The sequence below is a fragment of the Hyla sarda genome, chromosome 13 (genome assembly GCF_029499605.1).
Source record: "Hyla sarda isolate aHylSar1 chromosome 13, aHylSar1.hap1, whole genome shotgun sequence".
Taxonomy (NCBI): domain Eukaryota; kingdom Metazoa; phylum Chordata; class Amphibia; order Anura; family Hylidae; genus Hyla; species Hyla sarda.
The window spans coordinates 29,695,175-29,721,032 of NC_079201.1; the positions used below are offsets into that span (position 1 = coordinate 29,695,175).

Consider the following 25,858-nt stretch of genomic DNA (forward strand, 5'->3'; position numbering starts at 1 on the left):
AAAGCTTTTCTGTGCAACACACTGCTCTCTGTCCCTCTCTGCAATAGAACGCTGATGTGACTGGGAGGTGAATCACTGCTGTAAAAATGCTTTTCTGTGCAACACACACTGCTCTCTATCCCTCTCTCTCTGCAATTAAAAGTTGAACTCACCGGCCGCAAGATGGCTGCCGATTATATAGGGCTGTGGCATCACAGGGATGACTGGCTGCATGCTGCATGTGATTCTGGGTCATCCCACCGACCCTTGTTCCTGCCTTCCCAGGCTCCCTTGCCCCATGTCCTCACATGTGGATCTGCCATTTTAGATGCCCTGGAGCCTGGACCGCACTAAATGGAGTTTAATTAAGCAATTTCTGCAATTGAATAGTGGCGATATTCACATTTGTTGCAAATCTAATTTTTTTCTGAAATTCATGATGAATTCGGATTCGTCAGATTCGATTCGCTCATCCCTACACATGGGCATGCAGATGGATTGATTTGATGTATTCATTCACCCCTTTTCTTGTACTTATACAAATCTGTATTAGGTATCTACTCATTTTTCTTTAATCCTCACTTTTCCCTATTTTGGGGGCTTCAGAATTTCCAATTTCCAGTTTTGGTCTTAACAAACAATGGTCATCCTGGAACAAATTTATATTGTAACTTGAGGGACTGCTGCATCTGCTTTTATTGCGATACATGTTATTTGTCTAATAAAGAATTAAAGAATTGACATATATATATATATATAAATTCACTTTTTATATTATATATAAATTCACTTTTTTGCCTTATTGGAGTGCTGCACCATTGCTGTGGATGTCTAAATGGACTGAGATCAGGTCTGGGGTGCTGGCACTATACATTTGAACAGTGAAATAGTGCTGCATTTATTTGGAGTAATATATATATATATATATATATATATATATATATATATATATATATATATATGCACATATCTTTCTTTTTTTATTTATTAGGTAATGCATAATTTTTGAAGCTTTGTATAAAAAATTCTGCGATTCCTACTCTCTACAGAAAAGGTTAAAGGGGTATGCCAGTATAAAAAACATTTTTTTTTCCATATCAACTGGCTCCAGAAAGTTAAACAAATTTGTAAATTACTTCTATTAAAAAATCTTAATCCTTCCATTACTTATCAGTGCTGAAGTTGAGTTGTTATTTTCTGTCTGACAACAGTGCTCTCTGCTGACACCTCTGTTTGTCTCAGGACAGAGCAGGAGAGATTTGCTATGGGGATTTGCTCCTACTCTGGACAGTTTCTGAGACAGACAGAGGTGTTAGCAGAGAGCACTGTGGTCATACATAAAAGGACAACTCAACTTCAGCAGCTGATAAGTACTGGAAGGATTACGATTTTTTAATAGAAGTACTTTACAAATCTGTTTAACTTTCTGGAGCCAGTTGTTATGTTCACTGGAATACCCCTTTAAGGACACAGGACTTTTTTTTTTTTTTTTTTTGCATTTTTGTTTTTTCCTTCTCACCTTCTAAAAATCATAACGCTTTACACCTACAGACCCATATGAGGGCTTTACTTTGTAACGACAGCAATCACTTCTCCCCAAAATCTTTGGCGAAACAAAAAATAATAATTATTTGTGGGGCAAAATTGAAAAAAAATACTTTTCCCAAAAATGCCCCTTTAATGTCAAACAGAGTAACACGCAACTTGTAGAGATCCTATATGGTTACAAAAGTGCATTTCATTTGTTCAAAAGTATAATCTTAGTACAAAAAACTGAAAGGGGTTTGGAGTATTACAGTACGTACGTTCCTGGCCCTAAAATGTCAGTCATACGAAGGCACGTGGCTCCAGGCACCTTCTCTATTTAAAGAAAGTGGCATAATCCCGAATACCGTTCTCTCTTCATCATAACCCTGGCATGAAAAGATTAGCTTCATCAAACAAAGCAGAATCCTTTGCAGACATAACTAAGACTAGACAGGAGACAGAAGGTAGGAAACTATAATATACTAGCAATGTGCAAGTAACACCAGTGTGGCAGATTGTCCGTGACATACAGTAAACACCCTTATGAAGAAAAGAAAAAAACGGAGCATCACAGTCTCCTCCAGCACTGAAGGGGTGCAACTTCAGCAAAGAGAAAGGACAAAACAAGGGAACTATGCCTGGTTACTAAGGCCGAGATTGGTAGGGTCGGCCATTAAATGAAGGGCTGAAAGGGCCGTCTCCCCAGGGTTAACGCTGCGGAGTGCTACTGATGAAACCAATACTGCCCCCGCTGCCATACAGATACTGGAGGGAGGCTTGCGAAGTACAAACACAGGAAGTAAATGAAGCCCAAAAAAATAAATAAGGGCTCTTCCTGATTTAGGATGTCTCAATAGGAATGTTCTCAATGGATCACTTAGCTACGACTTTAAACACGCTCTATAGGAATGTGCGTAGGGCAAGCAAAGTCGCTTCCCTGTCTGTCGCCAGCTATTCATCCTTATCCATTGGATTTAGTCACTTACGGATGATTTTGTTTCTGGGGTTGCTTGCTTGTTTTTTTTTTTATGTTTTAGTAACCACAAAACCACAACTCCCAGCATGCCCGGACAGCCTTTGGCTGTCCGGGCATGCTGGGAATTGTGGTTTTGCAACAGCTGGAGGCACCTTGGTCGGGAAACGCTGTAGTAGCCTATCTCTCATGTGATATACATGTGCCTTGTAGTGAAGTTCAGCATCGTTTACAAAAAACTTTTTACAAATCAACTGGTACCAGAAAGTTAAAAAGATTTGTAAATGACTTCTAGTTAAAAATCTTAATCCTTCCAGTACTTATCAGCTGCTGTATACTACAGATATACCACAGATAAATTTGTGAAGTTCTTTCCAGTATGACAACAGTGCTCTCTACTGACACCTCTGTCCGTGTCAGGAACTGTCCAGAGCAGGAGAGGTTTGTTACGGGTGATTTGCTTCTCATCTGGACAGTTCCTGAGACAGACAGAGGTGTCAGCAGAGAGCACTGTGGTCAGACTGGAAAGAACTTCACAAATTTCTCTGTAGTATACAGCAGCTGACAAGTACTGGAAGGATTCATATTTCGAAATAGAAGTAATTTACAAATCTGTTTAACTTTCTGGCAACAGTTGATTTGAAAACCTTTGTTTTCCACTTGTTTCCACCGGAGTTCGCCTTTAAGCGTAAAACCAAAAAATCAAAAAATTGCTTCTTCCATTTGCAGAGGCCTTTTTAATAATGAAAGAAGCGATCTGATTGGTTGCTATGGGTAACTCAGCAACTTTTCCTCTGGAGAGGTTTTGACAAATCTCCCCCTTCAGGTCACAAATATTGCCCGGAAAAGTTTCCATCAGATATTCAAAGTGTTTTACATGGGAATGATCCATGATCAGTTTAACGCTAGTCACGTCTTTTTTTTTTTTTTAATGGTCACTGCACTGCACCCCTGGACATGTTTAATTCATACAGTCGTATGGGCGCTCGTAGTCATAGAATATTACGTGAGATGCTTCCGCCAGAATTTAACAGTTTGGTGCTAAAATTAAAAATTTTGGTGCAAAAATAAAAAATTCTATATAGTGACAAAAATAAATTTTGGGTGCCTAATTCTGCAAGAAAAAAAAATGGCACGAAAATTAACTGGCGGCACCCTGGTTGGGAAAACCTGTCCCAGGTTGTTTTCTCTGACGGATATCTGGGGACCGGTGACTTCTTCTCCCATCCACATATTTATGATCTTATTTTTATTATAAAACTTTCCTTTCAGCTGCATCAGAAGCAACTTAAAAAAAATAATTATTTAACAGAATGGGATGTATGTGATGTTCTATTTCATGACGTTATACGGTATTTATATTATATGGTATTATTATGGTAAAGGGAAGGCGCCCGCTGAAGGAAATATTTCCATGTTACGGGCTACACTCAACGTTCTGTATACATGTGTAAGTTATTCTTCATTATATGTTAAATAAGCACTCGGCACTATGAGACTGGGAAGAGAGTGGAAGACTGTGGGGCTGCTAGATGTTATAAGAAGCTCACCGCAATGTTCTGCTTTATTTGGCAAGAGCGGACAAACAATTTAGAGTTATACATTAAAAGTGTGGCCCGATTCTAGGCAATCTGTACCTACAGGCTCCTAAGATGTCAAATTAGAACTATTACACCTATGGTCAAGTCGGCAGCATAAATACCTCAATATAGCACTATTTTGCTAAACCCACCCCCCACCCCATCTGCCTCTAGTAATTGGACACTGTCAGACCCAGGATTCTGCCGTCTCCATAGCAGCCGTACCTAGCGCACGACCCGGCTCCATAGAGTTGCATTACACTGGGTCGTGTTCTGGATGTGGCTGCTTTGGAGATGGCAGGAGCCTTGGTTCGATACTGTATAGTTACAAGCAGGGTGAGGAGTTAGGGGAATGGTAGCTATTGTGAACACAGTGATATATTGTTGAAGTATTTATGCACTGGTTTGACCATAGGTATAATTTAGATGAAGGACTATAGTAAACAGTGCTGTACTATAGTAATTTTTTTATAAAACTTTACACTTTAATAGTTGGCTGTGGGAGACATGAAAATAAAAAAAAAAGTCATACTCACTTACCTCAATTGCCCTCAGCTCCCGGTGTGATGTCATCCAGTCCCCTGCATATCCTGCTACATCTTTTGTCCGAGACAGACTTTTCCAATCAATATCTACAGTGGTGTTCTGCCTTATCCAGTCCATCTCAAAAGTAGGAAGGCGAAGGACAAAGAGGGGACTGGATGATATCCCACCCGGACAGGACTGTGCGGGACAGAGGTAGGAAAGTACAATGTTCCCTCAACATACGATGGTAATTCGTTCCAAATGAACCATCGTTACTTGAATCCATCGTATGTTGAGGGATCTGTGCAATAATAATATAGAAAGTTATACTCACCTGTCCCCGCTGCTCAGGACCGGATCGTCGCTCTTCATTGTCGTCATCACTTCACTGCGCATGCCGCTCCTATAGGACGACGGCCATGCAGTGGAGCCTGAAGAGGACGGTCCGGAACGTCGGGGACAGGTGAGTGACACTCACCGTTGCACACGGGGAACATTAAACGGCTATCTGGTGGCAGCTGAAGCAGTCTGTGCTGCCGGATAGCCGTTTATGCGATGGCCCTGACATATCAAAGCATCATATGTTGATGGCCTCTGTTGAAATGATCGTATGAAGGGGCCATCGTAGGTCAGGGGGATCCCTGTATTCAATTTTAATGCTTCCCTCGGCCAAATTTGAATTTTTTTTTTGTTCTCTGATAACCCCTTAAATCTATGTGTTCATTTTAATGCAATATTTATTATTCATGAACTTTGTTCTCTACTTTGGCAGATTCTCAGACATGCTCCGATGAAGAAGGCTGCTCCGAGGTGTTCCTCCCTACAGACAGTGACTATGATTCCAGTGATGCCCTGAGTCCTCGTGAACTAGACTTGGTTTACTCATCTTCACAGGACATCTCTCAGCAAGCTGTTTCTGGCCTCAGCGGGAGCGCACCTGATGTTCTCCAGGTTCATGATATGAAGCCTTGTCTGACTTTGAAAGAAGAATGCAGTGCTTTAGACCCCAATACTGAGTTATGCACTAGATATATGGAAAACCTCTCAGTCGTGGGCTTTCCATCAAAAACCACAGAAAAAACATCCAACTCCAAGCAGCATTTAAGCCTTTTAGGTAAGAAAAGGTCTGGGAAACGTCAGCATTGCAGCTACTTTAGTCGTCATCACCGCTGGCTTCGGGTGCACAGTGAATCTCAGTCCCTATCTCTCTCTGAAGGTATTTACACACAGCACAAGTCAAGAGCTGTAGATTTCAGTGAAGAGCCCACCATTGGTCAACATATCACAATACCGGCGGACAGCCCTAGAAGCACTTTCTTACCTCATACTGCAAGTTTGCCAGAAGATAGTAAATCCAAGTACGGTGAGTCAAAAACAAATGTACGCAGGATTTACGTAGAGCCTTACAAACAGAGCTTATCTGAAGAGGAAAGTAAAACGTGGACCTTGAATATAGAGGGTTCTCATTCTCCAGCCCAGGAGCCCTCCTTGCAGGTTATCGCTGCTCCAACGTTGGACCCTGATGAGAAGAGCAGCTTGCAGTTAGCGGAGGTGTTCAGCAGCACATTGTAATGTCAAAGAGACAAACTGTAGCAAAACTTAGGGAACATTTATTCAAATTTTATGGATCTTTCTACATTTTACAAGACCATCTTTCATCTTGCTGCTCTTCAACTGCACCTTCATGGATTGATATTATTGTGTTTTGTGTTAGTAACTTTATATAGAGAAAATTATTTTTAAATGTTTGATGCACAGGATGAGGTGTGTGTGAAACGTTAGGTAGTTTATGTAATGCTATTTAACATTTTTATATAATCCGGAATGAAGATGTTTATGTCTTCTCCTTACATATAGCTCAAAATCAACCCTCAAAAATACAGTCAACCCCTTCCAGGGCTGATTGGGATTCTGTAGTCTGCCATTAGGCAACTAGAAGAAACCCTTTTGGATCAGGTTATAATCAAAGCACTCACCCCTTCTACTACAGCAGAGGCAGAATAATAAGGACATGCACCCCCTATGTTAAAATAGTTATTGGGGAGTTAAAGGGGTACTCCGCCACTAGACATCTTATCGATTATCCAAAGGATAGGGGATAAGAGGTCTGATCTCGTCTACGGCTCCCCAGACGTGCGGTGCACGGAGCAAACTTTGCTCTGTGCCGGATGACTGGCGATGTGGGGCCGATGCTCGTGACGTCACAGTCATGCCCCGCTCGTGATGTTACAGCCATGCCCCCTCAATTCAAGTCTATGTGAGGGGACATGACGGCCGTCACGCCCCCTCCCGTAGACTTGCATTGAGGGGGCGTGGTCGTGATGTCACGAGCCTCCAGCGCTGTACCCAACATTCTAAACAAACAAAGGGTGCAGCAGGGAGATCACGGGGGTCCCCAGTGGCTGGACCCACGTGATCAGACATCTTATCCCCCTTTAAAGGGGTTTACCGGTTAAAAAAATCATCTTCAATACCCTACTAAAAAAAACTCTGAATTAATATAGTAGTATCCTTCCTTCAGAAACCTCATGTTTTAGCTAGAAAAGAGAGTGGTTACAAAGAGAATATTTGACTGTGAAGAACCCTGTACATCCATGCATTACATTGATCATCAATTAATTTCTTTAGGTAGAGTATAAAACTTTATTTCAACTGTGGTGGTGATGCAGTAAAATTGAACAGTTGCAATTGGATTTCCCCACATGGAACAACTGATTGTTGAGAGTCCTAGCAATGGTACACTCTCAAACTTGGGCTACAGTTAGGTGACCAAAAATCAGCATGTCGCAGTGCACTGCTTGCACTGTGTTAGGGCAAATGTAACTAAATAAGATAGCATTGCAACCCATAAGTGGCCAGGACCTTAAAGGAGTTATCCGCCATAAGGTGACTTTAGTACTTACCTGTCAGACAGTAATGGACATGCTTAAGAAGTGCTTGTCTTGGGGCTAAATGGCTGTGTTGTGAGTCCACTATAACGCTACGGCTTTCTTTTTGTGAAATGGCTATTTCCTGTTGGAGTTTTCTCCCTCCAACTACAATTCCCAGGATCCCTTGTTTGTAAGTGTGAGGTCACTTTTCTCCAACCCACACATCAGTCACCCCACCCATTGAAGCAGACCTGAGCTATGTTTGCTGTTTATGAAACTACAATTCCCTGCAGCCTTGTGGAGAATGATCAGCCACCCAGCGGTCACTCCACCCATTGAAACTGACAACTAGTGATGTAATGTCTCAGGCCGCACTGCAACCTGGGAAAACCTGAGACAACACTCATTTTTATGCTGTTAAAAATAAACATCGGGTCAAAGATCACATAAGAATTAAGAGACCAGCCGCCAAACACAAGTACAGACACTATATTGTGCGCTACAATATTTTTTACTGCCTCTGCAGCATAGTCAAATAAAAATAAATTCTGGAATGCCCCTTTAATTCAACTGTCGCAAAAAATCCATCTCAAGTTAATTTCTTACAACTCTACAGTCAGGTTACATGAGGATTGCAACATGATCCCATCCAGTTACATTACACCAATTATCGGTGTGTCACATTGCAGGGATTGCGCTGTGTCAGGCTAAATGTAACTAAATGGGGTAAGATTATGACCCATAATTGGTCTGGACCCCAACTTGACAATTGCAAAAAAAATAAAATCTCAGATGGATTTCTTAAAGCTTTTGGGTCATGGTCACGCTATTTGCGGGTTGCAACGTGATCCCATTCACAATCACTACACTGTGACCCAGTGACTTTTGGCCATGCCAACCCTGTCATTGCCAAAATCTCCAAATAGATTCAGCCTTCAGAAAAAAAAACTTTAAATAAAGTAGGAACAAATGTATAAATATTGAAACCCTGTAGAAGTAGCCGAATCAGAAAATGGAAAGTGACAGATTGTCTTAAACAATAGGTCATTTTCTAATGATATAGGGGGAGATTTATCAAAACCTGTCCAAGAGAAACGTTGCTGAGTTGCCCATAGCAACCAGATCGCTTCTTTCATTTTAAAAAAGGCCTCTGAAAAATGAAAGAAGCGATCTGATTGGTTGCTATGGGCAACGCAGCAACTTTTCCTCTGGACAGGTCTTTATAAATCTCCCCCATATTCCTTTAAAGATAAAGTTTTTTTTATGTTAAACACATTGTTAAAGAATTTTTGGTGATTTTTTTCTAATTTTCTACTTTACTATCTATATTTTAAAATAATCCTTAGTTTATCCTAAGTCTTGCAGTTTGCATTTTGGCCACTAGACCTAAAACTAAGCCGAGACTTCCTGTTCTGTACAGATTATTTCCCATCAGTGTTCTCCTTATCAACACAGACAAACGCACAGTGAAAGGTGACACTGTAGGACTGGATCCACCACCATTCACAACAGAGATCAGCCTCCCCCTCCCTGTAGAATGACCTCTGAAAAGGTCATAGAGAATGCCCAGCAATGTTATCTAATCATCTGAATGGGACAGCTCCTGTCAATTGTTGTATATAGTCGTGGGTCATACTGTAAAGTATATAACTAAATATTGTTAAAAACAGCTCAGACAAGATATCCCCATAATAATGTAAAAATATTAATCAGAAAATAGAAACGGATTAGAAAAAAAAGAACATGTTTTAGTATAGAATTTTATTTTATACTCCTTTATCTTGGTCGGTGGGGTATGGCCCTTTAACCACGTATACCTCAGATCTTTGGTTGTGAGCTGCACACATCCCTTGTTTTCATATTTTAGTATAGCTCTCATTTCAGGGGGGAAAAATCTAGGGGACACATTCCCTTTAAAGGGGTACTCCGGTGCTTCAGTGTACTGAACATTTTGTTCAGAAGGCTCGGAGGCCATGATGTTACAGCCACGCCCTCCTCATGATTTCACACCACACCCCTTCCATTCATCTCTATGGGAGGGGGCATGTCAGCCGACACGCCCCCTCCCATAGACATGAATAGAGGGGGTGTGGTGTGACATCACGAGGGGGCATGGCCCCAAGATGTTACTATCACCGCTGCGAGAGATCTAGCTGGGGATAAGATGTCTAGCAGGGGAGTACTCCTTTAAAGGGGTACTCCGCTGCTCAGCATTTGGAACAAACTGACAGCCATCACGCCCCCTCCCACAGACTTGCATTGAGGGTGCGAGGTATGATGTCATGAGTGGGCGGGGCTATGACATCACAAGTTCCTGGCGCCATCTTCAGCATTCAAAACAGTTTGTTCCAAATGCTGAGCAGCGGAGTACCTCTTTAAGGGCTGCAGAGTTTTGCATTGCAAACTGCCCCAATATACTTTAAAAGAGTATTTTTGCAAGCATAGTTAAGAAGAGTTAATACCAATAAAACCTACAGGTTGTTATTTTTTCTTTACCCAAGATATGCCTCCTTCCACTGAAATATCTATATAAACCACTAACAAGACTACAAGTCATTTATGCCGTATTTATACATAAGCCAATATAGGCAGAGTTTATAGGATATAGACTTCTGAACAGAACCATCAAATACTTATTTATTTTACTTAATAATTACAAATCTCTATGGACTGTTTGGAATTATTTTAGAAAGCAAGTTCCAAACAAGCATTTTTCTCACCATTTGTTGCCAGCTCTAGGATAAACTCGATAGGGCATAGGCAACCTTAGGCACGTCAGATCTCCCATGATGCTTTGACAGCCAAAATGCTGTCAAGGGATTATGGAAGTTGTAGTCCAAAACATCTCCAGTGCCGAATTAGATAAAGGCCTACCTGTGTCCTCAGTTTAGAGAAATGAAAACATTGGGAGAGATTTATGAAGAGTTTACACTTACTTTTAAGGCACCGAAAAAGTTGCAAATTTTTTCCATAATTTTTGGATAAAAATCCTGCCCATCACGTTGACCGTTATTTTATTTGGAGCAACTAAAAGGGGTACTCCACTCCCCAGCTTTCGGAACATTTAGTTCCGAATGCTGGGTGCGGGCTTCAGGGGTCACCACGCCCCCTCGTTACATCACGCCCTGACCCTTGTGACGTCACGGTACACCCCCTCAATTCAAATCTATGGGAGGGGGCGTGATGGCAGTCACACCCCCTCTCATTGACTTACATTGAGGGGGTGGGGTGTGACGTCACAAGTGTGCATGACAACCCCCGAAGCCCACACCCAGCGTTCAGAACTTAATGTTCCAAATGCTGAGGAGTGGAGTACCCTTTTAAGGGAATCTATCATTTTACATAAATTCTAAGTGGAGGAATTCATCAAGACTGGCATCTCTCGTGCTAATCTAAACAAATCCCCCGCCAGAGAAAAGGTTCAATGAATTTATGATTTATGTGTGGAGAGCACACATACCTTTGTTTTTGGTCAGGCACTTTCCAAGAAAACAGTGTTTGAATGTTATGCCCACAGCTCTTCTCCCAGGCTTCCTGAGAATAGACAGCTCTAGTGGTTTTCTGAATGGACACTAGAGCTGTCAATCATTGTTGAGAGGTGGGGCCAATGGTTGAGAGGTGGGGCTCCCATCACAAAGGCCTGCCTCCTGGACCTATTGGCAGCTACGGGCTAGTCATTAAAACGCCATTTTTTTGGAACAATGATATGTGGGCTCTCCCCTTCCCAGTTGGGCTATTCGTTAAAAATAACATTTTGGGCTTTCAATGGCTCTTCTTCAGGCTGGTAATAAAGATTTCTAGAAGGAGGAGCCAGAGAAATTCTATAGGGTGGCTGTGTAGCTTCAGGAAAAAGAGCACTGTGTGTATTGAGACCTGGTAGAGCTGAATCTCCTACATATGGGGGAGGAGGAAATTTATAATTGCAAAATTTTGGGGAAATTTATACAAAGTCACTTAGGGGGCGTGGTTGTGACTTTACAACTTTGAGGCAGAGGCCGGCACAGAATGCCGGGGGCTGCTCCGAGATCGCGGGGTCCCAGCGACGGACCCCTGCCATCTTACATCTTATCGATAAGATGTATAAGGCCAGAATACCCCTTTAAATATGACCCTATAGCTGTGCTGCCTGCACTACTGTTTATTCTTTTAGAGCCCTACCGGGCAGTAGTTAGTTTTTTTTTTTTACATTTAACCAAACAACTTACAGAATATGTTAGTTACAATTAGGATGTACAACAACGCAACCTATATAGACCTTGAAACAATGTAGCATTGCATGAACCTGTAATCCAGATGTCTGGAGCATGTTTGTTGGTTATCTTTAAAGCTTTACCAATATTCTTCTGGGTCTACTAAGTGCTATGCAATTCTAGCAAAACATGCTTAACCTCACTAAAATTCTTTCACCTCTCAGCTTATGGAGAACATTCCCATCAATGACAGCTCCATTTCCACAGAGCAGGCAGGGAGCGCTGTCATTTGCAATCTCTTGACAGGGTTTTATTTATCCAATCTACTCATCACGGTGATTCCTTTTGAAGTGTCTCACTCCAGCCATGGTGGAGTCAGGATCTGTTTGTTTTCTTAACCCTGGAAGCAAATCTTAATGTCTCTTATCCTCGGTGAAGCACTAGAGACACACGAGCATGACTCCATCTTGGTATCACATGTTCCACCATTGAAAAGACAATATTTACTAACCCCTACACTTCTGCTCCTTCTTAGTATACATAAGCGCGCAGCCGTAATCTGACAGGATCCTTCAAGATGGGTTTAGCCCTTGCTATTTACACTTTAACCTTTGCAATTTGCCTTGTAAGAAATAGTTTATATTATGTAACAGCAAACATTGTATCGACATTTACCCATGAATACACGGGGGCCAAAAAGTATCCACATTGCTATTGTTTTCATTTCTATTTCAGAACTCTGTGTAGCACGATTTGCAATTGCTTTCTATATCTGGTTTCACACGGATGTCTTTATAGCCGCAAGCCCTGGTCTGATGACCCAAATTGCCAGTATGGTCATTGGGCCTGCGGTCAGGCCGGGTCTGTGGCTATTAAACAGAGGCAAAATATCCATAAAACTGGCTTAATAACGCAAAGATTTAGACAGGGCCTCTTCTGCTGCTGGTTGAAACAACGATAAAGTCTTTAAGGTCCTGTTCACACTCTAAACGATTCAGAATTCCGCTTGTACACTCGTGAAATCTGCGTGGCCCAAATCGGTCCTTATGTCATGCAGCATTTTACAGTGGAAATAAGTGTGGGGAAGTGTGGGGTACTCTTCTCCTAAACACCTTATCCCCTATCCAAAGGTTTCTGATCGTGGGGGTCCCGTGGCACCCCAGACATCCGGTGCATGGAGCGAACTTTGCTCCGTGCCGGATCACTAGCGGGACGTAGGCTCGTGACATCACAGCCACACACCCTCAATGCAAGTCTATAGGAGGGGGTGTGACGGCCGCCACACCCCCTCCCATAGACTTGCATTGAGGGGCGTGGCCATGATGTCACAAGCGAGGTGTGGCTGTGATGTTACGAGCCTCCGGCATTGCACCCAACGCTCTAAACGACCACCGGTTGTATCAAGAATATAGAAGGGGTCCTCAGTCGCGGGACCCCCGTGATCAGACATCTTATCCCCTATCCTTTGGACAGGGGATAAGATTTCTAGTGGCGTAGTACCCCTTTAATGGTACTTTCATGCAACTAAAATTTTGCTTGGAATTTAGGCTAAAAAAATGGAAACTCCATAGTGTGAATGGGCCCTAACAGGGGAAATTTATGTCCCTAGGTTCGATTCCTAAACCCTTTTTTTTTTTATAAGATTATCCCCACCCATTAAAACAAAAGGTACAGTCAACCTGACCCCTTTTCTTTGACACTACTGTATCAAAATTTGAATTAAATTTGAATGTGCAATTCAAATTTTTTTTTTTTTTTTTGTGGTTTGGTCGGAAGGGTCCATACTGTATCTGTTTTTTCTGTATTTTGTTTTCTAATTAAGTTGCCCAATTTTAATTTGCATTTGTCCTTTTTTGTTAAATGAGTAAGCATACTTCTACTGTAATGTTGCTGAATTGCAAATGTAAAAAAAAAAAGTGACTTCACAAAAACAGAACATGCTTTTCTTTTCATTTCACTTTTAAAAGGAAATGCCATGGACCTTAAAAATAATCTGGAGATATGAAACAAATAAGTAAATGTAGTGTTACTGTTTTTTTTACAATGAAAAAAAAAAATGAGAATCAATATACAATAGATGTGATATAGGAAAGTGAGATTAAGCCCTTATAGTCAAAGCTTCTAAATAAATAAGGCATATGTTAAAGGGGTTATCCAGGAAAAAAATCTAAATCCTTTCAGTACCTTTTAGCTGCTGAAGTTGAGTTGTTCTTTTCTGTCTAAGTGCTCTCTGCTGACACCTCTGTTTGTCTTGGGAACTGTCCAGAGTAGAAGCAAATCCCCATAGCAAACCTCTTCTACTCTGTGCAGTTCCCGAGACAAGCAGAGGTGTCAGCAGAGAGCACTGTTGCCAGACAGAAAAAAACAACTCAACTTCAGCAGCTGATAATTATTGGAAGGATTAAGATTTTTTAATAGAAGTAATTTACAAATCTGTAAGCCAGTTGATATATAAAAAAAAGTTTTTTCTCTGGAATACCCCTTTAAACCTACACAACATCCTGAGTAACATCCTAAGACGCATTGCACTAGTCTGTGGATTCTGGGTGCCTTTTAACATTAATATACCCCAGCTTAAAACTATAAATTTGGCATTAAATGAAATGTTAAGGACAATACCTATTTATTATGGAACTTTCTTTTGCCTAATTCCACCTAAAGAGTTTCCCAACAACCCATCTGTGCATCAAATATGTTTAACTTAAAAGAGACTCTGTTTTCTGGAAATGTTTAGTGTATTTCTACATTTGCTTTCTATATGAGTATTTATTCTGTATTGACACCGTTGAAGGTCATCTTTGTATACTTAGCATGCGTGTATGTGCAAGTCTTAAGTGCGTGCGGTTGCAGGTCAACTGCTATCGATATAATAATAAGTCTAATGTATGGAGTCATAGAAAGTTTTAAGGCATTGGACTGTTATTCTTGTCAATGCAACCTTAAAGGGGTACTCCACTGGCCAGCGTTCGGAAGTAAATGTTCCGAATGCTGTTTTCCCGCTGCGGGGGTCGACCACGCCCCTCGTGACATCACGGCCATGCCCCCACATTGTGGGGCGTGGCCATGATGTCACGAGGGGCGTGGTCGACCTCTACAGTGGGAAAACAGCATTCGGACCATTTACTTCCGAGCGCTTGCCAGTGGAGTACCCCTTTAAGCTTCAGGTTATACCATTCGGAAATGTCCCAATGTAAAGCAATCACATGTTACCTATGCATATACTAGCAATTGAGATGGGGTAATAGATCATGAACACTATACATCTGCACATGTTTATGCCCATGATCTACCTCCAACATCACTGTAATTTTCATTAGGATCAAATGGTATTGGTGGCAACCTAGTATTGATGGTGTACGTACAGATGGAACTGATTATTTTGGATACTGAGATCAATCCTATTGCAATAGACCAGCCCCCTAACATGCATTTTAAGTGTTTACTGAAAACAGATAACATTCATATTTTATTTTTTACTTAAATATATGGAAAACAGTGTTCAAAACTGGGTTCATTAAAGGGTACAAAATAGTATTATTCCAGAAAATCTATATATTTAATTGGGATCCCATTGGGATTCTTCCTACATGTTATGCCTAAAAGTGTTATTATCATGATCAAATGTTCTTCAAATGGGGTGGTCTCTTGCTGGACCAGGATGTGACTGGTCTACCTCTCTTACAGTAATGGGTCCTAAAGATCCGGCAGGATGGGGTTGACTTTGGAGCCAACTACTTGCCTCTAGGGTCGATTTTACAAATAAAGTTAAAGTATCCCATCTATCTTTGTAATAATGGATAAAAAGTGGACGTGGTCTTTAAATCTTCTTCACTGGTGGCCCTAAGGAACCTCATGTTGGACCATTATGGTGTCAAAGCCTTAGCTCACTAGAAGATTCTACAGTCCTCTTATGGGCACCGGTTGTGATGCATAAAAAAAATTGGTAAAGTAGCCAGTCCAAAAGACCATTAAATTAATATTTTATTAGATTGCTACTTATAAGTATTATTTGTTTTTACTTTATGCCTCTTCCCAATTTCATGCCCTTATTTGCTAATAGAGGAGTTTCCAAGAAGGGGGAGGTCTGAAACCGCTTCTCAAAACCCAGTAGCGAATGAGAATAGACTATCTAAAGGCCCCATAGTAGTTCTCTGGTCTCTTATAAAGTGTAAAGCTGCCATACACAAATTATACAATGCTCGGTCAGTCACCAGCTATCTCTCCAAATACATTCCAAACACATGCACGCTCAGTTCGGTAAAGCAATCTCCATAAGAGATCTAAAGGATCAGATATGTTGATACCCAAATTCCTGCCATCTGCCATCAAGGCTTCCATACACAGATTGTTGGCCTTTTCAGATGAAATTGGTGGGTTTGGTGGACACAATTAGGTGTATTGTCAAGTTAAGTCTTTTATGGCTTAAAATTAAAAATTAACAGGGTTTTATGTTTTTTTTAAGTATTTTTTTTTAATTAAAGGTTTGTTAAAAAGATCTTTAAACTTAATTTGTAATGTAAATTACAAAAAAAACTGGAGAATAACAATGAAAAGTCTAATTTATTTGAATATCATGTTTGAGAATAAATAATATATTTGTAAACCCAGTCAGTTATTGCAAGAAGAAAAATATTAGGAAAAGAAACTTGAATGACTTCATAAACCACATCCATCTGTCACCATATTTTTGCTTAAAGGGAAACTGACAGAAAGAATAACCCTACTAAGCTGAATATACAGGTGGTTAGTGTGGGTGATCCTGAGTAAAACAATATATTCCTTACTCCAATCAGTTCAGCCGTTCCCGAGATATATCACAATCTTGCAATATGCAAATTAACTCTTAACTGTGCTGGAGGCGGGTGTGAAGACTATCTGCACTGTTTACACCGGCCCACTCATCATGGAGACGTGGGAGAGGAAGGTAGATGAATATTTTTTGACCGGGGTTGGCGAATGGGACCCAGCGGATGGTGTCAGAGGTGCAGATAGTCTTCACACCCGCCTCCAGTGCAGGTAAGAGTTAATTTAAATATTGCAAGATTGTGCTATATCTTGGGAACGGCTGAACCAGTTGTGGTAAGGAATACATCGTTTTACTCAGGATCACCCAAACTAAACACCTGTATATCCAGTTTAGAGGTTGGTCCATCTGTCAGTTTCCCTTTAAAGGTGTAAATGCTTTCAAGCTTTTTGACTTGAAGTATTTTTACTACGATAACTGTGAAAATCATCTTATAGAAACACGGTAGCATTGGAAGCAATATACAATAATAATAGGATTTGGAATAATCACATTATGTTGAGTAGATTTCAACTGTACCTGTCAATTAAAAGAAAACAATGAAAAGTTTTGATTGGTCAGGGTCTCAGTGCTAAGGCCCCCACTGATGAGGCCCCTGTCTCCGTTCCAGCTTCTCTAGGCTGCCCCATTCTAAGTCTACGGTGCCATCCTATGAAGCCGGATGTAGAACGCTGTGAGCCGGGGAAGGAAACGCGTTAATGTTTTCTTCTTTCTGTTCGTTTCTAATCAGACCCCAACTGATCAAAACTTCTGTCATGTCTATGTGGGACATTTTAAGCACATGTGTTTGTGATCTTTTACGCTACAAACACTGTCAATTTTTCTCAATGAGATATGAGTAGCACTGTTACTGTTATCAGAATTCATGAAAAAAAAACTGTAGTTTTTTCTTGTTATTTCTTGGCAATGATATGGGTCGCTGGAGCACATCCTACTTTACATATTGTAATAAAAATGGACATTTAGTTTGTTTTGCTGTTAGCATTTGGCATAGGTTCTATTTACACTGCATCCTGTTTGAGTAACTTTAATTTCATAAGCTCTCATAGCTTAAAAGGAAGATGTTGCCAAGAGGGGTTTCCTTTAAAGGGGTTGTCCAGCAATAGAAAACCAGAGCTAGTTTCTTCCAAAAACAGTGACACCCCTGTTCTCAGGTTGTGTGCGGTGTGACAACTTGCCTCCATTCACTTCAATGGAACTGAGCTGCAATACCACACACAACATGAGGACGGGGTGGCACTGTTTTTGGAAGAAATTGGCTCTGGTTTTCTATTCCTGGACACCCTCTTTAAGGGTAGGGTCACAGGTGTTGTATTTTGCTATTGAAGTTAATGACTAGCAAAATCAGCTGCAGCAAAATACAGCATGCGGGACCTTATGTAAACAACTTCTTCTAAACCTGGCCATGCACAGTAGAGTGCCATTGGTCAGACAACTGTCTCTCATGACCCTTTATATGCATGCAAACTAAGCGTGATCAATGTGCTTTTAAAAGAAAAACAGATTTGATAATTACTTCTATTAAAAAATCTTAATCCTTCAAGGACTTTTTGGGGGTGTATACTACAGAGAAAATTCTTTTCTTTTTGGATTCCTCTTTGGTCACAACCACAGTGCTCTCTGCTGACCTCTTCTGTCCATTTTAGGAACTGTCCAGAGCAGCATATGTTTGCTATTGGGATTTCCCCCTGCTCTGGACAGTTCCTACAATGGTCAGCAGAGATCCAAAAAGAACTCCAAAAAGAAAAGCATTTCCTCTGTAGTATACAGCCCCTAAAAAGTACTGGAAGGATTAAGATTTTTTTTAATAGAAGTAATTTACAAATCTGTTAAAATTTCTGGCACTAGTTGATTTAAAAGAAAATGTTTTCCAGTGGAGTACCACTTTAATAGGGAGAGGTGGGTAAACCACTGGTAAACATCTCTGGTGGTGGCTTCTCTCTCCCAAGAGTAAGAGGATCAGACATGGTGAAATCCAACTGCTCGATCCTTCTCTCCCCAATGTCAATTGTCAAGGAAAAGTCAAGCATGCCCCAGATTGCATATATTTGGTCGACAAGTGCCGTGTGCAGAATCTTGGAGCAGAAGAAACACTCACTGCTTCTCTAGATACAGAACTCTTTTTGTTATTCAATTTGGCCATACTAAAGAGATTTTTTAACAGAGCCCATCTTTGGGTCCAGGCTGATAGCTGGGGGAAAAAAAGGATCGGCAAGTTGGAATTCTACCCATCAGATTGTTTGTTTGCCAAGTATTTTTCACCCTTCCAGAGAACATTTAGTATGTAGAATTGTTATATTGTCATATTTAGTTAATTTTTCTGTAACACGACTAATGTAATTTATTCTTCTAATAACAATTCAACTTTCATTCACTTCCTTAACTTTATAAAGTTTTATACTGGTTCACAATATATCAATTCAAACTGTCATAAATGTTGCCTTGAAATATTGGTGCATATGCTGAGGCTGATGCACGAGCTACTGTAGGTGTAAAATGGGCATTTTTGGGGGCATTTACTTGTTATTTGAAGTCAAATGAAGTTAGTTGCTCAATCCCATTAAAGGGGTACTCTGCCCGTAGACGTGTTATCCCCTATACAAAGGATAGGGGATAACATGTCTGATCGTGGGGGTCCCCAGATCTCCACCACGGCACCCCAGTAATCCGGTGCACGGAGCAAACTCTGCTCCGTGCCAAATCACTGTACTAACCGTCACGCCACCTCCCATAGACATAAATGGAGGAGGCCTGGCGTCACGAACAAGGAAGCACCAGGCTTACGTGTTCATGAACCCTGCAGTGCCGGCCCAGAGATCGTAGAGCCGGCCGGACCCCCAGCCATCAGACATGTTGGTTAGGGGATAGCATGTCTAGAGGCGGAGTACTCTTTTAATGCTCTTCTTATGCCAGTGATCTCAAACTGTGGCCCTGCAGATGTTGCAAAACTTCAACTTCCAGCATGCCCGGACAGCCAACGGCTGTCCGGGCATGCTGGGAGTTGAAGTTTTGCAACATCCGGATGGCCACAGTTTGAGACCACTGACTTATGCCAAGCCAGGTCTACGGTGAAAACATATATTGCTGGAGATGTGATGATGGGAAAGTCTATAAATATATATACAATATATTGATATTATTCAGAAACTGTCAGGTGTTTTATTTGAACTCAGATGTCAATACTTTACATTGATGTTTACAGTAATATGGCTTATAGTCTGTTGTCCCAAGGCAACTGTTTACATGACCCAGACACAATGTATATGTCTTTAGGGTCTGGGTTGATCCGTCTAATCTTAAAAATAGACATCGATTTGCTTGTCATAGAAGTGTAATAATTTGACCTGATAATTTGCATTTGACCTGAATGGTTGCAAATACCGGTCTACGAGAAGGTTCTATTTTTTTGTCAAATCCTGCCTTTACTGTATGTAGTAAATATTTTGTTAATTGTTCTTGGTGAAGCTAAGTCTATAAATATGCAAAGGACTAACTTTTTGAACTTGTATTGTATATAATGTCTGCTTTTGCACAACGATAACCAGCAGTGTATGATATCTTGACTGTTGATCAAACTTTTTGAAACATTTCGGACTTTGTAGAACTTGCAAGAAATCTGTTTTTACCTGAATTTGTACTTTACAGCTGGTTGTAATGAAATGGTGTTAAAGGAATATTCCACCTCTAGACATCTTATTCCCTTTCCAAAAGGATAGAGGATAAGATGTCCAATCGCGGGGGGTCTGGCCGCTTGCACACCCCGCGATCTGATGGCTAGTACATAGCTGTGGTTGTCCGCCATCCGGCACAGAGTAGAGTCCGCTCTGTGCACCGGATGACCCATCGGCGACCCCCCCCAGTGATCATATATCTTATCCTCTATCGCTTGGATAGGGGATAAGATGTTAAGGAGCGAAGTACCCCTTTAAACACTGGATATACACAATGGCTACGTGTGGGCTTTCAAATTGTAGCGTTAGACAAAGTGAAACCTGAGTAAACTCAAAATGCTTTTATTTATAGCCATAGTGCCCCCTTTAGACTTTAAAACTACCTACTAAATGTAATGACTAAAAAGATGGATCAGTTACACTGGAAAAGGCATGAAATAACATTTTTTCCAAAAGAATTGTGTTAGGTATTAGTCAGCCATGAGTTGATGCTTTAGGAGTACTGCAGCCAAAATAAACGTATCCCCTATCCACAGAATAGGGCATGAGAAGCTGATCGCGGGGGGTCCCACTGCTGGGCCCCCCTGTGATCTCTAAAACTAGACCCTGGCTCTGAGTGAGGAGCATTTGCGATGGACAGTAGTGATGAGCGGCATTGGCCATATTCGAATTTGCGATATTTCGCGAATATATAGACAAATATTCGTCCTATATTTGAGAATTTTGCGTATTCTTTATATTTGCATATTCGCATATTCGAGGAAGAAAACAGTGAGGAGGTGAGCAACTTTACTATTGGTTGCTAGGGATGTTGTTGAGAACCTCTGACAAGTGTATCATTCTAACTAGCCCACATGTGAAAAGAAGGAATATGCGCATATGCGGAAAAAAGTGAATATTCGTAATTTTGAATATATGGCGAATTTGTGATATTCGCAATAAAAATTAAAAATGCGAATATTCGCGCCCAACACTAGTAGACAGCATGCGCTCCATTGATTTCTATAGAAGCACCAAAGAGACCCAAGTCCAGCACTCGGCATCATCGGTGCTCCCATAGAAATCAATGGAGCCTGTGCCATCTAGGAGTAGACACCACACGCTCCTCACTGAAAGAGCTGGGGTCCCGTTCGGGAGATCGTGGGGGTCCCAGCAGTTGGACCCCTTGCGAACAGCTACTTATCTCCTATCCTGTGGATAGGGAATAAGTTAAGTTTGGCTGTGGTATCCCTTTAAGCATGATTTCAAAACTGTTATTACCAAAAGGACAGTAAAAGAAATTCTTGGCTGTCCACCTGCAAGCTCATTGAGATCTCATGGGTAAGGCTGGCAATACACATAAGGTACTGGTTGGCCAAAATGGAAAGTTTGATTCATTTTGGGTTTCCGTCATCTAAAAATTATGCATTAACAATTGTTTGCGATGGCTGATCACAGACTTATTTTTGGCAAAAGTCCGACAGTTTTGGCTGAAAAAAAAGCTGTCTGGCATGATTGATCAGGTTCGGCTAATTGCCCACTTACTGTATTTCTTTTTAACCAATAGTGATCTGTCACTTTAGTTTGGCATGTTTTTGGCACAATCGACCATATGAATTATCCCATAGGACTTTGATTGGCTTTAAAGTACCACGTGTATGGCAAGTCATAAACTAGACTAGATACACTAGACTGACTTCACGCTTCTTTGGTGTGAAAGGGGAAATGGGACCTGAAACGATAAAGGGGTATTCCGGGTTTATACATCTTATCCCCTATCCAAAGTGACGTCACGGTCAGGACCTCTTGTGACGTCACGCCACGCCCCCTAAATTCATGTCTATGGGAGGGGGCGTGATGGTCATAACGGCCCCTCCGATAGACATCAATGGAGGAGGTGTGGTGTGACATCACGAGGGGGCATGGCCGTGACATCACGTCCATGGTCTTGGAAACACAGAATGCTGGGAGCAGCACCAAGATCACGGGGGTGATAGAAACGGCATAACATGTATAAACCCAGAATACCCCTTTTGGTTTTACAGCACTTCATTCATAGAGAGGGATCCCAAGCATTCCCCCCCCCCCCCCCATTAAATTACATTTATATGCTCTAATATGGCATTCGGGCATTGCTTTTCCTGATTTTAACCAAACCCACACAACCATAATTGACCCATAGTTTTAACAGGAATATACTATAACCAAAGCATAATGTAGAAGTAAAGTGAGAAAAACAATTGTTAAAATATTTGAGTCTAGAAAGCTATTTCTAGTCATATTACATGCATCTGCGGTAAGTGCATCACACCATTAATAATGGTGGAAAAAAACTCAAAAAGTGGATTATCCCCATTATGGATTTTTAAAAAACGGAGAGATATATGAAAACTTTGAACAGCACAGATTTAGCTATGTCAGGCTTGTGGAGCCTATGCCCTGGCAAGAACTAAGAAACTCAACATTACTAGAAGAGCCACATGTACACCCATTATTTGGGTTATATAGCAAAAAAGGGCAAGTCCTACCTGAGATGAAAATAAAAAAAATTTGATTTATTTAGCCAAAGCTTTCCATGGTGCTTTTTTCTGTCAAATTCTATGTATGCGGTATCTAAGCTTGCCCATGGAGCCAATTGCATTGGCTACAGTCTGTTCATAGTCAGTATCAAGATTGATTGATTTGGAGAAGCTACTGGGCCAAGCTACTGGGCCTTCTCTGTGACCTTTTAAATGGTTTTTCTACAGGGGAAGGGCGATCTCTGCTGTGAATGGTGGTAGATCTCTTTACTAGTGTCCCCTTTCACTGTACTCCAGTCTGTGCTTAGAAGAAAGGCATTAATTGGAAATGATCTGTACAGAAAGGGAAGCCTCAGCTTAGTTTTAAGCCAGTGGCCAAGATTTAAGAATTATTGTAAAATATAGATAATACAATAGAAAGTTTTCAAAAATACCAACACCAAAAATTCTTTAACCACTTAAGGACATAACATTTTTCCGTTCTTGCACTTTCGTTTTTTCCTCCTTACCTTTCAAAAATCATAACCCTTTAAATTTTGCACCTAAAAATCCATATGATGGATTCTACCAATTCTACTTTATAATGATATCAGTCATTTTATCCAAAAATCTAATCAGAAGCCAAAAAAATTAATAACTGTGCGGAAAAAAGTGAAGAAAAAACGCCCATAGGGGACTATTACATGCATTATACAGATTGCAGGCACTGATCAATGCTATGCCATAGCTTAGCATTGATCAGTGTTATTGTCGCTTGACAGCTCCTGCCTGGATCTCAGGTAAGGGACCCTCCCTGTGTGTCCTAGCTGATCGGGACGCCGCGGATGGTCCCGATCAGCCCGACTTAGCTGCCGGGAAGCTTTCACTTTCACTTTAGGCTCAGCAATCAACTTTGACCGCCGAGTCAAAGAGTTAATGCCGGACATCTGCCTGAACAGCAATGTCCGGCATAAGTCACGGGTACTGGCTGCTGCGGCATGGCAGGGTAATGAAGCGAGCTAAGGAGCTGAGCGCGCATCATACCTGCACGGTCCTGGCTTCATAACCCTGCCATGCCGCAGCACTGTTCATAAACGGCATTTTGGGGCAAGGGGTTAAAAACAGGTCATTTTTGGATGACACATTACCTTTAAAGTGTACCTTACCTGTCAATTAAAGGGGTATTCTGGCCAAATGCATGTTATCCCCTATCCAAAGCATAGGGGATATGTTGTCTTATCGCGGAGGGCTATACTCCTAAGAATCAATCAGTCTGAGCACTTAGATCCTGATCGAACTAAACTTTTGATGTGCCTCTAGGATATGTCAAAAGTGTATTTAAAGGGGTATTCCAGCCAAATACATCTTATCTCCTATCCATTCTATGTGGGGCTTCTTCTCCAGTCTTGGAAACTTCTGTGTTTCTGGGACTGGAGATGTGACATCATGGCACACCCCCTCCATTCATGTCTATGGGAGGGGGCGTGAGTACTGTCATGCCCCCTCCCATAGACATGAATGGAGGTGGCGTGCCGTGACATCACATCTCCAGTCCCGGAAACACAGAAGTTTCCAAGACTGGAGAAGAAGCCCCACATAGAATGGATAGGGGATAAGATGTATTTGGCTGGAATACCCCTTTAAATACACTTTTGACATATCCTAGAGGCACATCAAAAGTTTAGCTCGATCAGGATCTAAGTGCTCAGACTGATTGATTCTTAGGAGTATAGAGAGAAGCATGTGGCTAAACAGAGATGGTCTTTTAGACTTGCATGATAGAACACATGGAACTGGGAGAGAATATGGTTAGCGCAATCTGAACACACAAACTCAGACCAACCAAAACTTTTCATATTTCTCAAAAGCACATCAAAAGACATCATTAGAAAATCTGATTGATACTACTGTCTAAATTTGAGTCAAACTACTTACTATGGATAGTCTACTAGTTAGTAAGTTGCCCGGCATCCAGGCCGGGCAACTTACATAACCAGCCTGACTGAAGGTACTCGGGTCTTTAGGTCTAGGTCAAATTGGTATAAAAAAAATAACAGCTAGGTCTGGGAGGCATGGCAAATATCCATAATAATCAGATTTATTTAGAAATTAAATTTAGGCAGAGATCCTCTTAAAGGGGTACTCCGCCCCTAGACATCTTATCCCCTATCCGAAGAATAGGGGATAAGATGTCTGATTTCAGGGGTCGCGATCTCGGCTACGGCATCCCAGACATCCGGTGCATGGAGCGAACTTTGCTCCATGCCGAATGACTGGCGATGCAGGGCAGAGGCTTGTGATGTCACGGCCATGCCCCCGGAATGCAAATCTATTGGGGGGGGGCGTGACGGCTGTCATGCCCCCTCCCATAGACTTTCATCCAGGGGTGTGGCTATGACATCACGAGTGGGGCGTGGCTGTGACATCATGAGCTTCCGGTGCTCCACCCGACGCTCTAAACGAGCAATGAGTGCTACAGGGAGATCGAGGGGGTCCCCAGCAGCGAGACCCCCGGGATCAGATGTCTAGGGGCTAGGACCCCTTTAAAATGTCCATGCCCAAGTAAGAAAGCTTATTAAAGTCAAAAAGTAACATGTATTTTATGCAAATAGGTTAAAAAACTGACAAAGATAACTACATTAAAAAGTAAATATTTACATCTCGTCCTGTTCGGCGCCAAACCAAATCCTTTTGACAGCATTGGATATGCAAGTTCCTCATTTTTTGTTACTTATGCAAACCCTTTTACATCTAAATAAATCATATGTGATAGTTTGTTGAGATATATTTAGACCGGTTTCCAGGTGGGAACAGTATTTCAATGGAAGATTTATTTTCCAAAAGTAATTTCTGTTCTGAAAGAACTTCACAACACGGGAGCTTCTACTTGAATTATAGACTGTTTAACTGGAAGAACAATGCATCTCCTGAACAAATATTCGATGTGCATGTCTACATGTATCTGGGTGCTGTTCTCGCATGTTTCATGCATTTTTGCTGTGAGTTGTTTTAATCTGGCCGATGCCTCTGTTGTTTCTTCTCTTTTGTGTTTGAAGGATTGTAGCGTAATTATTAAAATTCCAAGTGACTATATTGTGCTAATAAAGACCAACCCCACCTTCATCCTTCACACATGTCCACTTTCTTAGGCGGTCTTGAGTTCACGCCGCCAATATTGTGCACAGTTTTTAATAAGACTTCTTCACAATGTAAAGACGGTCATGTATGTATTGGCACGTTTGTAATTTCTGGTTTACTTTTA

General features: G+C 41.3%; 1 protein-coding gene and 1 long non-coding RNA gene across 12 annotated transcripts in view; one reads left to right on the forward strand and one right to left on the reverse strand.

Moving 5' to 3' along the window:
- ANKFN1 (ankyrin repeat and fibronectin type III domain containing 1) overlaps positions 1–25,858 on the forward strand; it is a 597,928-nt gene that overhangs the window by 570,485 nt on the left and 1,585 nt on the right. For 8 of the 11 annotated variants that reach the window (XM_056550598.1, XM_056550600.1, XM_056550596.1 and 5 more), the window contains one exon: positions 5,357–9,438. In XM_056550598.1, the coding sequence (XP_056406573.1) occupies positions 5,357–6,156 (800 nt within the window). In that variant the 3' untranslated portion in view covers positions 6,157–9,438. Of the gene's footprint in view, positions 1–5,356; positions 9,439–25,858 lie in introns of those variants that run through there. The other 3 variants (XM_056550604.1, XM_056550603.1, XM_056550601.1) reach the window with 2 other exon arrangements.
- LOC130297749 (uncharacterized) overlaps positions 1–25,858 on the reverse strand; it is an 85,836-nt gene that overhangs the window by 8,512 nt on the left and 51,466 nt on the right. The window contains exons 2-3 of the long non-coding RNA XR_008849671.1: positions 5,906–6,103; positions 1,785–1,892 (exon numbers count right to left, since the gene is read on the reverse strand). This is a non-coding gene — a long non-coding RNA (uncharacterized LOC130297749). The remainder of the gene's footprint in view (positions 1–1,784; positions 1,893–5,905; positions 6,104–25,858) is intronic.